Here is a 13,893-nt window from a genome sequence, read left to right on the forward strand (position 1 = left end):
AAAAAAATGAGATGAAATTAAAAAAAGATATGGTATTCTCAATAACACAAGAAAACAGAGGGAAAGAGTGTGACCTATTTGATAGGTTTATTTGAAAAGACTTCAATCTGAGCAGGGTTGTGGCTCAGTGGTAGAGTGCTCACTTAGCATGTGTGAGGCCCTGGGTTTGATTCTCAGCACCATATTAAAATAAAGATACTGTGTCCACTGACAACTAAAAAATACACATTTTTTTTTAAAAAAAGACTTAAATCTAACATTTGAAATTTAAAACCAAAAAAATCCACACAAGTTCTAAAGCCTAATGAAAACCCATGAACCACTATTACCAGCTCCAAGAGATAGACTGCCACTAACCACACCCATGTGCACCTCCCCTTTCTCCTGCATCTCTCTTAGAAGAAAGCAATTTTCCTGAATTTTGTGATTAGCATTTTCTTGTGAAGTAGTGTTCTTTTTACCGTATTGTTAATTTATTGACTAATAAATCTGACAGACATTAGACTACCTCAGCCAGACAGCATCACGAAATTCCTCTCACATTTTAATTGGTCAAACTAAAATTCCATTTTTTCATATTCCATCTCCAGCTGGCTACTGCTTTGCCTGATAAACCCCTTCTTCTGCATGAAGATCGTCATTATCCATTGTCGTCTGTATGAAGGCAGGAAGAGACTAGCATGTCTTCCCTTGTGCACACACACAAGGGACCCCAGTAGCCAGAGCATTTTTTTCTCTTGGAAGAAGCCCTGCTGGTCAGGTGCCTCCATCATCACCTGATGGTCCCTTCATAGGCCTGGGGGAGGCAGATGATGAGACTAGTTTTCTTTCAGCCCTAGATCTTGCCTGTGGACAGCTGGCTACCTCCACATCACCCAGGATTCTCCAGGTGTGCAAGGACCTCAGGACTTTGACAAATGCCAGCAGGGTGGGCCCTTTACAAATGGATGACTGCAAGCTGTAAAAAGCCCTCTGCATATATTAACCTGAATCCCAGCTCCCCACACACTTGCTCACTGATGCTTGAAATTACTTTAAGGAGAGACAACAGCTTTCATTGTAAAACTAGAGCAACCTTTGAAGGCCCTAGGTGAACAAACTCATTGATTTAGAATAATGCACATGGATTGTATAAATGGACTGAAAGATTGGATGGTGCCATGAGCACCTTAAAAAATGGGTGTGAAGTGATAAAGGGTGTAGCAGAGCAAGAGGGGTTTTTTTCTTCCCCCACAGGGAAGTTAAAAAAGAACAATCTTGAAATCAATAGACCTGGAGTCGAGTTGGCTGTTTGACCATAGGCAAGTTACTCAAAGTTTGAAACTTGTTTCTGAATCTGAAGGTAATACCTACCTCCAGAGTCACTTTGGGAATTTGATGCCATTCGTTTTGTAAAAGCTCCCTAGCACAGTGACCACGTTTTATGGGGCATTTTCCTTCTTTTCCCATGTCCCCAGGCATCCTGGACTCTTCTTCCTATCCACTCTAGCCTCATCCCCCTCTTAGAGTGAAGAATCTGGACCAGGCAGCCCGGCTCTGATCCTATCACTTGCTAGCAGTCAACTCGGGCAAATTACTTAATGCTCTGCGCTAAATTCTCCCATCTGTAAAAATGGAGATAAAAGCAACCCTTGCCTCCTGGGGCGACTTTCAGGATGAAAAAAGTTAACATATGTAATGCATTTAGGATAGTTCCTGGCACAAACAAACAAAAAAGGACAACAGGCATTTGTTGCTATTACTCCCTAGGGTTTCTCCTCACCTGCTCACTTTCCACAGGTCAAAAAAAAAAAAAAAAATCACTATAAGCTCCTCCACTTTTGAGCCAATTGTAAACTGCTCCACTTTCCCCCAGGGTTGCCAAAGTCCTCTCCCCGCCCCGCCCCTAACCTCCCAAGCCTTGTGGACCCGCCAGACAGAGGCGGGAGCGCTTGCAGTGACCCCCAACCGGCGCGATGGGTGGGGGAGCTCTGTGACGTCGCCTGGGTCCCGAGCGCCGGGGGAGCGTCTGCGGCGGCTGCGGGTTGCCAGGCGAAGCGCAGCGCTCACAAAGCCCGGTCGCGCCTGCCGCGCCCGCCGCTCCGCTCCCTCCTGGCTGGCGCTACCCTCGCCGCCCAGGTTCCGTTGCTGTCCCTCTGCCAAGGGTGCCAAGCCCTGGAGCTCTCCTCGCACCTCCCGCCTGAGGCCAAGCGCCAGCTGCCGCCTGAAGCCACACTGCCCCTTTGGGAGTGAGCCTGAGGTAGCCACCCGGGAGGGGGAGTGGAAGGAAGGGAGCGCCCTGGGGGATGCGCATTGCCCGGCGGACCCACCCGAATTCTGAATCCTTCTTTGCTCACACAGCAAGGGGTGGGCAGGAGAAAGTGACCGTGGGAGAGTATTGCCTTCTGGCCAAAATGTATGTGTGTTTTGTAGGCAGAACTCCTATTTTATGATGTTTTACACCCAGGACAGTGATTTGGAAACACAACAGAATCTGGACTCAGAGCCCACAGTGAGGAACCAAACCTCTGCTTTTTCATCTGTATCATGGATGTAAGAATACCTTCGGAGGGATTGATGGGAGGACCCTGGGCATGTGACTAACACATTATAAACTGATACCATTCATTGATTTTTACTATTATCTTGAATCCTAAGTTCCAGCCACTGACTGGGGTAGGCGTTGGAATTCTATAGTAAGCAGAAACTGACCATATCTGCTCTGGAGTTTTCAATCTATCACTGGAAGACACGTGGTAATCAAAGAATCATACAAATTAAGTTATTTAAGTCTCCCCAAGGAGAGGGGTGGGTAAGTGATGTGGACCAGCGGGAAGGTCAGAGAAGGATGAGCTGAGCTCTGAGGAAAGGATTACCTGTGAAAGGTAGGGAATGTATGCCAAGCAAAAGTTCAAAACCAACCACCTCATATTCCAAACCCAAACGATTGCTACCTGGTTCTTGGTTCCAAGAGCTGTTTGTAGAAACTGTCTCTGAGATTCTGGTCTCTGGAGCCTTTCATTCATGTAGCTGGAGACTCTCATTTCTACAGCTGAAATCCTGGTTAGCCCACACTAATAAAACCAAATGAGAAATTCCAGAAACAAGCCTATACTTAATATTTGATAAGACCCATATTCTTCAGCACTTAGCAAGTGTGTGTTGGCCTGCAGTTCCCTATTGGGAGGCACGAGGTTTCACCTAATAGGAAACCTACTGTATTATTAGTATAAGCATTGGAAGTGAGCCCTGGAATGTATGATTAAGAAGACCTACAAGACCAAGAGCTTTAAGAATGAAAAAGAACTTTACAAAATAATGGAATAGTGTAATGTTAAGATAAAATGGACCTTTCTCCCATTTTTAAAAATCTGATGTGAACAAATGGCCCATCATATCTAAAGAAAAAAAAAAGTTGGGTTTGGGCTCTTCTCCAACCCAAAGAGTATATGATTCCATGTCTTTGTGACTCAAGAATGCATGGAATTCCTGAGGATAAGTGGGTGGGCACATAAGGAGGAGAATTTGACTTGACTCTCCTTTAGTGTTTTACATTTCTACAGTAGTACCACCATCATTCATCCATTACCCAGGCTTGAAAAATAGGAGTCACTCTAGACTCTGTCCCTAACCTTCCTCCCAATGATTACCCCTACTCCTGAAGATTCTATTTCCTAAATACTTCCTATTGCAATTACCTTCCAAAGCAATGAAGCTGTTGAGAGTTCTTCCCCAAAGTGCTTCCAGTTCTCCTAACCAGGCCTCATCCTCTCAGCCCACTTGAACAGATATTGGTCAATATTTCAGAGTCCAAAACAGAGAAAGAAATCATCTAGTAATTTTAACAAGGAAGGTTCAATCTAAAGACTTTTTTGACAATAATGAGATTGGAGTAACAGAGGATTGGCTAAGTAAGATGTAAGGTAAGACCTAAAGTATATAGGAATCAGACATGAGGAGCAACCACTACTCTTGAGACTGATTATCTCAGAAAGGGGTCTCTCCCAGAGCTTGTTGCAGAGGGTGTAGCCAGGACTTACCAGAAGGCAGTGAAATTACTGAGATGCAGGGCAGACAGAATCTACTCTCTGGGATGCCAGAGAAGCCATTTCTGACACCCACTGGTAACACTCTGCTACAAAGCTTCCCAAGAGAGGTACCAGGGTGTGTTAGCTTTCCAGTACTATAATGAAATACCTGAAGCAACCAACTTAGAAAGAGAAAAGATTTACTTTGGTTTTAGTCCAAGATAAAGTGACCGTATTGCTTTAGGCCTCTAATGACAGCTACACATCATGGCAGGAATGTGTAGCAGTCCATACTGTTCACCTCATGATCCATGAAGCAAAGAGAAAAGAGGAAGAGACTGAAGTCCTACAATCCCCCTTAGAGGCATATGCTCAGTAATCTAAGGACCTTTTACTAGGCCCCATCTCTCATAGGTTCCATCTTCTACCAGTAGTATACCACCCTAGGGACCATGATTTAAACATATGGGCTTTGGAGGACACTCACTCAAGTCATATCACAGGGGAAGCTGCTAGCCTTTGGGCACTGTGGGCCTGTAGTCTAGCAGTTAGGCACTCAAGAGATTCCTGTACTGCATGAACCAGATGCTGGAGAAGCTGTGCCCTGCAGGATCCCAGCACTGGAGAAATTGCAGGTTCCTAGAGCCCAGCAAGAGCAGTACACTTGAACCTGCAAAAGAAACCGCTGCTCCCTCCCGTGTCTCTCCAGTGCCCAGTAATGACAAAGCTCAACATCGTGACAGCTGGCAAGGGAAAAATATTTAAAGAATCTAGTTCCAGTTTTGTTGAAGCAATGAAGGATAAATTTGAAGCTAAGAGGCAATAAATTGATAACTGACACATCAGGCTAATGTTGAAATCTAATGGTGTGACTCTAGTGCTTAAACTTCTCTGATGGCTTCAACATAAATTCAAAAGCCTTACCAGGCATAGCAGGCTTTATACATTTTGGTCTTTGGGCTGTATTTCCAGCCATAGATCCAAACACAGTTCCTTCATTACTCTAGCACTCTAAAATTCCAGTTCTCTGAACACACTGTTTTTGACAACGGAACACTTTTGCCTAAGTCGTCCTCCTGGACACGTGGAATTCCCTCCTTACTCTCATAGTAAATAGATGCTTAAGGAATTCTGACCCTATATTTGGCACTGTTCTGGAGGCTGGGGACATAGCAATGAACAAACCAGGCTTCCCTAAGTCTCAGTTCTAATGTCATCACTTTTTGAAAAGTATTTTCTGATCTCCTCCTACTTCTACACAAGTTAGATCTCTCATCTTGGAGTTTCTTTTTAGTTCTCCTATATTTAATGAAGAGTTCATGACATGTATCTCACCTCATTTTGATTTAGCTTTTAATACCTTCTGCTAGCCTGTAAACAGCATGAATTCAGGGTATGTGACTTTTTTCTGTATCCCAGTATTCAGCGCAATTCTAATAAAACATAAGGTTTTATCAGATTGGTGATCTTCCCAGAATCACATATTTAGTCAAAGATAGGCCCAGAATCAGAATCCTGGTGATCTGTCCCATGGCCAAGAGTGTTTCTTTACTAGAGCTTTATCTGTCCTTTGGGTGTTCTGCTTCATCTAGCTATGAAGGACAGCAATTCTGTATTTTGTACTGGGAAAAAACAATGTAATGTTACAGAGTATCAGAATTGGCAATGGAAACAAGGGAGATACAGTCCTGATCTTATTTGGAAAGCAAGGGTACATTCAACTCTCAGGATCTTATATGTATCCTTTTGAGTTTCTGAGTCATGGGAATGTTACGATTAAGTGAGAAGTAGAAGGACAAGTAAAAGGATGAGAATGCTGTGGGGTATTCTGACACTTCATTCTTAAAGGATAAAGATTGCACACTTAAGAAGGACAAGGCTAAGGTGACACCAAATACATATGCCAGATCCCAAAATCAGGGGACCACATTGCACAATTTCAGGGAGCACATGGCAGTCTGTAAGCAAGCCATGTTTCCCTGGGATCGAGGTTCATGATGTGAACATGGAGGAAATCTTTGAAATATAAGCATGCCTCAGGATAAATCAGAGAGGTGCCTGTTCACTTGTTAAACAACCATGTAGAACTCATGGCTTCCAAGAGGTGGTACTAGCCTGACATATAAGCAAGTTTGGAAAATTGGCTAATAATAGGGCCAAAAAACTACTACTCAGAAAAAGCACAAGGTCAGGCAAGATTGCTCTTAGAAATATTGCTGTTGGCATCCAAATGCTGGATTGTCTTGACCATGGATTTGGACTAGAAAGATCCAGGCTTCTGTGAATTAAATTTGGAAGAGCAAAGTTAATATGGATAAGGCAAATTGTGGAGATCTTGAAAGATAGACTGGACATAATTTCAACATGAAAAGAAATGAAGATCCACTAAAGGTTTTTGACAGTGATGCGGTAATAACATGAATCGTTAACAAATATCTGACAAAGCTAAGCCTCAATTTCCTGGCATTGGAGAACTTTTGATATTAGAACCTACTACGTATAGATTGTTGTAAGGATTAAGTGAGATGTTGAATGTGCAGATTGCCTTTAGGCCTGTTTTATGCTGGGCATTCTTGCATTTATATCAATTGTATAGACTATGGTTAAAGAGACAGTGACCATATCTTCAGGACAAAAAAAATTAAGACATACTCTGACATAATTTTTGTTTCACTTTAGGTGATGTATTTGGGATTATCTAAGATACTTAAGTGATTCATGAGGACAGGAGGACATACTATTTGAAATTGGAGTTGTGTTGATGTATTTAGAAAGGGGCAGTGTGCAAAGAGCAATTGTCATAGGTCTTGGTTCAACTCCAGCATAAATTATTAACCTTGTGCCAACTTTTTTGTGTGTGTGTGGAGGGCGGTACCAAGGATTGAACCTAGGGTTGCTTAACCACTGAGCCACATTCCCACTACCCCTTTTTAAACTTTGTTTAGAGACAGGGTCTCACTGAGTTATTTAGGGCCTCACTAAAAGGCTGATGACTGTCTTTGAACTCAGTTCCTCCTTCCTCAGCCTCCTGAGCTACTGGGATTAGAGATATGTGCCCAGCTTGTGCCAGCTTCTTAACTTTTTTATATCCAATTCTCTAATATATAAATTGAAGATAGTGAGTTAAGCCTCCTCCTTGCTGCTGGTGGTTGAAAAGGTATCCCTTTTTATTTTCTTAACTGAAAATAAAAAATTTTAAAGGTCTTTATGAATTGAAGTAGAGAATAAAAAAATGAACCAAAAATGGCTATGATGCATCCAACAAGGCAATTGAGAGAATAAAATTAGTTTCTTTTGGAGGCTTTTATGAGAAAGGGGAATTCTACAGTAGGGTAGCTGATGGGTAGGACTGTTGCATGGTTGAAAGTTTATAATTTGAGAGTCATCAGCATAGAATTCTGGTTAAAACCTCAAAAGTAGGCATCTACCTCCCAGCTGGCAGGTGGCATGCTGTAGGAGTTCAAGGCATCCCACTGTAGCAAGTGAAAAAAGAAAGGAAAAAAAAAAAGAAAAAAAACCCCTCAAAATAGTATCTTTTAAAACATTGTAAAGACATCAGAAAACTTTAGTAGCAATTATGATAAGATTAACTGAAATTCCAAAGAAACTTCCCAAGGTGAGCCAATGGTTACAAATTATTTTCTTCCTTGGAGACAATTGCAAACTTTGTGTGCATACTGAGGATGTGTTGGCCCTTGTAGAGAATCTGTTTTCCAAGTGAAAGAGAAACCAGCAAGGCTTTTTAGAAGTCTACAGCACTGGCACAATAGATTTGAAATTCAAAATGTCCCCAATACTCTTTAGTTTTTACACAATATTTGATATGTCTTCTTAAAAACAAAATAAAGGGCACAAAAAAAAGGAGGAAAGAGGTAATAAAATCTGTTAGATTTCTTCTAGCAATTAAGTAAAAAACATCAGAGAGGAGAGCTGCATTTAAATTTGGCTATTATTTTGACTTTAAAATAACTACAAAGAATATCTTCAGGAAAACCCAGGGAAAAGATACATAAATAGATTAAAAGTATATAATTTTAGCACAGATATTGTGTCTCTTAAAAAAATCAAATAGATATTCTACAACACAAGATACCATATCTGAAATTAAGAATTCATTAAATAGGTTTGGCACTATGTAGACAGCAGGATACATGATCCGGATGTCTACATGCTTAGTAAACTGACAGGTCTATATAATCAGAGTCTCAGAAGGTAAGGAGAGGGGCTGGGATTGTGGCTCAGGGGTAGAGCACTTGCCTAGCACAGGCCGGGATCCAGCCCCCGGGTCCCATCCTCAGCATCATATAAAAATAAAGGCATTGTGTTAAAAAAAAAAAAAAAAGGAAGGTAAGGAGAGAAAATGGGAGCAGAATCAGTTTTGGGAGAGGTAATACTCAAGAACTTTTCAAAACTGATGAAAGATATAAACCTAAAGATCCACAAATCTTGGTGAATACCAAGCAGGATAAAAAAAAGAATATCATATGTGAGCATATCATAATTAATCAGACTGTTGAAAATCAAAGAGAGAAAAATCATAAAAATGGGGAAAGGTATTTACACTCCTAGGGGCAACAATAAGACCATTAGCATATTTTTTAAATATAAATATAGAAACCAAAAGACAAAGGGATTACTTTCTTAAACTAGGAAATGTTGATAACCTAGAAATTCTAGAGTCAATGAATATGTCTTTCAAAAAGACAAATGAAAAATGACAATTTATTTCATCTAGAAAAACTGAATTATAGAAAACATTCGTTATTTAGTTTGAAGGAAAACCATCCCAGAAGAAAGTACTGATTATCAGGAAAGGAGAATGCAAGGGTAAAAAAGTGGATAAAGTAGCTTAATATTGATGGTTAAAAATAATAATTTCATATATCAATAATAATAAAATACACATAGAATAAAACAAATGATAATACAAAAGGTGAGAGTGGGATATTGAGTTAAATTATTATGAGGTAAATTTAAATATTCAAAAAATAAAATTAAGGGCTGGGGTTGTGGCTCAGTGTAGAAAGCTTACCTAGCATGTGTGAGGCACTGGGTTCGATTCTCAGCACCACATATAAATAAAGTAAAGGTCAATTGACAACTAAAAGAAAAAAATTTTTTAAAAAATAAAATTAAGTGTAGACTTAATAAATGAAGAATGCATGTTGTAATCTTGAAGGTACAAGATGGTAGATCCATAAAGGTTAATAAAAAAAGTATAGCTTTATAAAGAGGAAAAACAATTTACAATACTCAAAAATTGCTTAGAAAAGGCAAAGGAAAAAGGAATAAAAAATCAGATGGCAAATAGAAAACAAACAAAATAGTAAAAAACTACATCAATAATTATTTTAAGGATAAATAAACTAAATTATCCAATTGAGAATTTTTCAGTGTGTTTTTACTGGTTTTTACACTTTGAATAACAATAAAGTTGAAGGGAAAAAGTTCAAAAAAAAGTCCTTGCAAAAATTAGACCAAAGAAAGCTGGCAAACCAAATTGGCTTTAAGAAGTTCAATTAGATGAAAGAGGGGCATTTCATAATTATAAAAATCCAATCAATAGGCTTTAAAATCTAAACATGTATATATCTCATAACAGCTTGAAAATTTCACCAGCAAAAATTGTCAACTAAAATAGACAGAAAATATCTCATAGAAAGTGGTTTTAACACATCTCTCTCAGTTACTAATAGAATAAGAAAACAAAAAAAAAAGTAAATAAAGATGTTGAAGATTTGAAGATTTTAACTACATAATAAAACCTGTTGGTAGAAAGATATATAAATATGTAGATAAATAGATATAGATATACATACACACATACAATATACAAAAGTACATATATAAAACATTACATCCAACAACTACAGACTCGACTTTCTTTTCAGGTACACATGGAACATTCACCAAAATCTATTAAAAATTATTTGAGAAAAACAGTACAAATGATAAACACAGATGACCAGGGACTTAACCTTGGGAAATACCTCTAAAAAAAGTGATGGAAGAGAAAAAAATTAAGCAAATAAACTGAAAAGAAACAGCACAGTTAGGACAAACAAGACAACATCACCATTATCCAATGGAGCACAGAGTTTCTTTTAATATATTTTCATTCACCCTTGTGATTTTTTATTACATTCATTCTAGTGCTTACAAATGTCAAGTAGGCCAATTTTTTGAAGTCAGTAAACACTTATCAACAACTCTGCAATGTAATGATCATTGAAAAAAAATTTAAAAGTTCCTCTTTTAACTCCTAGGCTCCAGAAAAAACAAAAACAAAACCACTGTTACTTTGTTAGATACCTTGATAGGAAACATCAAAAACTCTTTTCATTGCATACACTTAAAAACAGATGGAACCACAGCAGCCTGGATTTTATTATTAACATTCTTTAGGGTGGAATTCACATCTTCAGGTGAAAATGCAGACAAGCAATGTCTATGGGTCTTACAGGCATCTCAGGATTCAAAATGCAGAGAATAGACAGGATGTAGAGCCCCCCACCTTCCAGCCCAACAGCTTTCTGCCAGCAGGATCCCTTGTGCTTGCATGATATGAATCTAGAAAATCTTATTTGTTTTACAGTATTTAGTTACTACTCTAAATACTTCCTCTTGAGTTGAACTTTGCTACTTTTTGGCAGGGTGGGTAATATTCTTCCAAGCCTTCCTCTCCAGAGACTCTAACTAGTGCTGCTAGCTAAATGCTGGCACTCACATCTGCAAATGCATCACTCTGCAAGGAAACATTTGATTCCCTAGTCTTGTGCAGAACATTGTCAATACATCTTCTATATTATTTTTCCAGAGTAGCCTTTTTCCTATTTTCTTTGGTCCCAGATATGGGGTCATTCCACTGGAAGGTTGGTAAAATGAGTGGTTCTGCAATTGTGAGAGACATTTTGGCTTTATTTCTATTATGTGATTTTTAATTAGTTCTATAAGCCCAATAGGATAGAAACTGGTGGACAGTAGTTGTAAATACCTTTATAAATAGTTTTACAAAGTAGTGGTTTCCAAGTGTGGTGTTAGGCACTTTTGAAAGTCCTTGAAACTTTGGAGAGGGAGGCATCTGACAGGTCCAAACAACTTTCATCATAGTACTATGAAGAGTATATGGTGAAGCTGGGTGGGGTGGTGCACACCTGTAATCCCAGCAGCTCAGGAGGCTGAGTCAGGAGGATGGTGAAAAAAGCCAGTCTCAGTAACTTAGGGAGGCCCTAAGAAACTTAGGCAAGACCCTGTCTCAAAAAAAATATACATGTAAAAAGGATGTGGCTCAGTGGTTAAACACTCCTGGTACAAAAAAAAAAAAAGTATGGTGGAGTTTCCCAGAAGCTACATGTGTGACATCACAGTAGATTGAATACGAAGATGATAACCTTTGTAAAGTATCAGGTGGCTGTATGTGAGTTTGTTTCTGTGTCTTCTATTCCATTGATCATCTTGCCTATTTTGATACCAATGCCATGCTGTTTCTGTTACTATAGCTCTGTGGTACAACTTGAGATTAGGTATTGTGATGCTTCCTGCAATCACTCTTCTTGCTCAGGATTGATTTGACTATTCTGGGTCTCTTATTCTTCCAAATAAATTTTAGGACTGTTTTTTCTTTCTAGTGCTGAAAAGAATTTCAATGGTATTTTGATGGGGATTGCATTGAATCTGCATATTGTTTTTGGTAGTATGTCTATTTTGACAATATTAAGAAAAATATTGGGGCTGGGATTATGGCTCAGAGGTAGAGTGCTTGCCTAGCACATGCTGGTTCGATCCTCAGCACCACATAAAAATAAATAAATAAAATAAAGGTATTGTATCCAGCTACAAATATATATATTAAGAACATGGGAGGTCTTTCCATCTTCTAAGGTCTTCATTTTTTTACAATCTTCTATAATTGTCATTGTAGAGATATATGTTAGAGGAAAGACAGTCTTTTAACAAATAGTGCTGGGGAAACAGTATTTGTTATTGGGGTCCTATATGTGGATGTCTATCTCATTTCTCATATGCTACTATCTCACTGAAGATATTCTTAATGCCTGTAGGCTTATCACCATGTGCTTTTCTATCCCAATGACTCTAAGGTTTTTTTCCTGTTAATACTGTCCCAGACATTATTCTGTCTGGGACATTATTCTGTCCCAGAATATTCTTGTATATTCTGATCATGGTATTTTTTCATTGCATATTGAGTATTCAAGTTCATATATTCTTCAAAGTCTGAAGTTCTGACTTTGAAACCGGAAGTTCTGTTTTCTACACAATCTAATCTGTTAGTGATGCTTTCAGGTATATTTTCAAATTGTTTTATTGTGTTTTTCATTTCCAGGAGTTCTGACTGGTTTCTTTCCAATATTTTTCTTTATTGAAATATCTCCTATATTTGTCCTCATAGTTCATCCCATAGATCTTCTTTTAGTTCACTGAGCATTTTAATAATCAGTTGTTTTATACTTTCTCTAGAATTTCATCCATTTCCATATCTGTGGGATCCTTTATTGGGGGATTGTGAATTTTCAGGGGAGATTTGTTTACTTGTTGGTCTTGAACTTGCACATTTGTTGAGAATGATTCACCTTTCCCTTTTATACAGGTGTCCCTTTGTATGTAGTTATCTTTTTTGTTTTAGGGCTTCTCTCTCTCTTTGATGTCTGACTAAATGTCCGGGAGTGGGATCTGAGGTCCCCCTCTGGTGGTTCTTCTTGGGGTCTGGCTGTTGGCTTGGGGGTTTTGTCTCCCCAATTCTATGTGTTGAAATAATGTTGAGGAGTGTGGGGAGTTAGATTTGCTGTTACCTGACTGAACTGTGAGTATTCCTCAGCAGCAGGATTTCTACTCTGAACCTGAAGTGTACCAATCACTTTCCAGCCACTAGTAAAGGAAGTGGGAAACCTGGTGACTTTTTATTTTTCATTTCATAACTTTTACATGAAAATAATACATTTAAGAATACAAAAAAAAATAAAACAAACAGGGCAAACAAATACCCATTTGAAATAATTCTCATACATTTACTAATAAGTAACATATTTTGACTACTCTCTTGTGAAACTCTAAAAAGCTCTGAAGCAATTAATGAAATTTATTTTTAAATTTTAAGTTATCCATTATAGTGGAAAATAATGTATGTAAAGTACTTCAGGAGACTATCAGTCTTTTGACTATAACCAATTTTCAAAAAAAAAATAAGGTCCTTTCTTATTATATTTTAAGTAATTCTCTAGATTATTGAAAAATTAAGCATTTGGTAAGTAAAGAGAAATTTGGAAATATTTAATTTTAAAATTAAAAAACTAGATTTTCAACACAGTACAAATATTACTAATTTCAAGTGTTGTATAATTAAAATATTTAGAATTCTTTTTCATAGGATATTTGTGTGTAGTTATCTTTTTTGTTTTAGGGCTTCTCCCTCTCTTTGATGACTGAGTATAGATGTCCAGGAGTGGAATCTGAGGTCCCCCTCTGGTGGTTCTTCTCCTCCACTGAATTGATTACATTATTTTCCATTATCATTTGCTTTTAGATGCATTTTTTATCTCTATAAACAATGTCATTATAAAATTCCACATAAATTCAGTCACAACTGAAAAAAATGAAGAAAACTAATTTTTTATAAGAGACAAGAGAGGATGATGAAAACAAATCATAGGCTTTGTTGGGAGAAAATGATGTGAAAAATAAGAGCAAATAAGATCAAGGAAAAATTAAGTATTTGAAACACATGCACAAAGATTATCACTGATTATAAATACATTGCAATTAAAGCAAGAGTCAGACTTGGATGGTTTAATGGGCTGGATGAAAGGGAAAGCCCTCCACTCTAGTCTCTGGTGGCAGGTGTTATATATAAACCCTTAAGCACAAAACA

General features: G+C 38.2%; 1 protein-coding gene across 2 annotated transcripts in view; it reads left to right on the forward strand.

The window, feature by feature from the left end:
• The first annotated feature begins 1,979 nt into the window (after positions 1–1,979).
• The window catches only part of Ropn1 (rhophilin associated tail protein 1), a 29,886-nt gene continuing 17,972 nt past the window's right edge, over positions 1,980–13,893 (forward strand). Inside the window, exons 1-2 of one of the 2 annotated variants that reach the window (XM_040270262.2) lie at positions 1,980–2,239; positions 2,447–2,532. In XM_040270262.2, coding sequence (XP_040126196.1) covers positions 2,527–2,532 — 6 coding nt within the window. In that variant the 5' untranslated portion in view covers positions 1,980–2,239; positions 2,447–2,526. The remainder of the gene's footprint in view (positions 2,240–2,446; positions 2,533–13,893) is intronic. The other variant, XM_005338879.5, reaches the window with a different exon arrangement.

This window comes from Ictidomys tridecemlineatus, chromosome 3 (genome assembly GCF_052094955.1).
Source record: "Ictidomys tridecemlineatus isolate mIctTri1 chromosome 3, mIctTri1.hap1, whole genome shotgun sequence".
NCBI lineage: Eukaryota > Metazoa > Chordata > Mammalia > Rodentia > Sciuridae > Ictidomys > Ictidomys tridecemlineatus.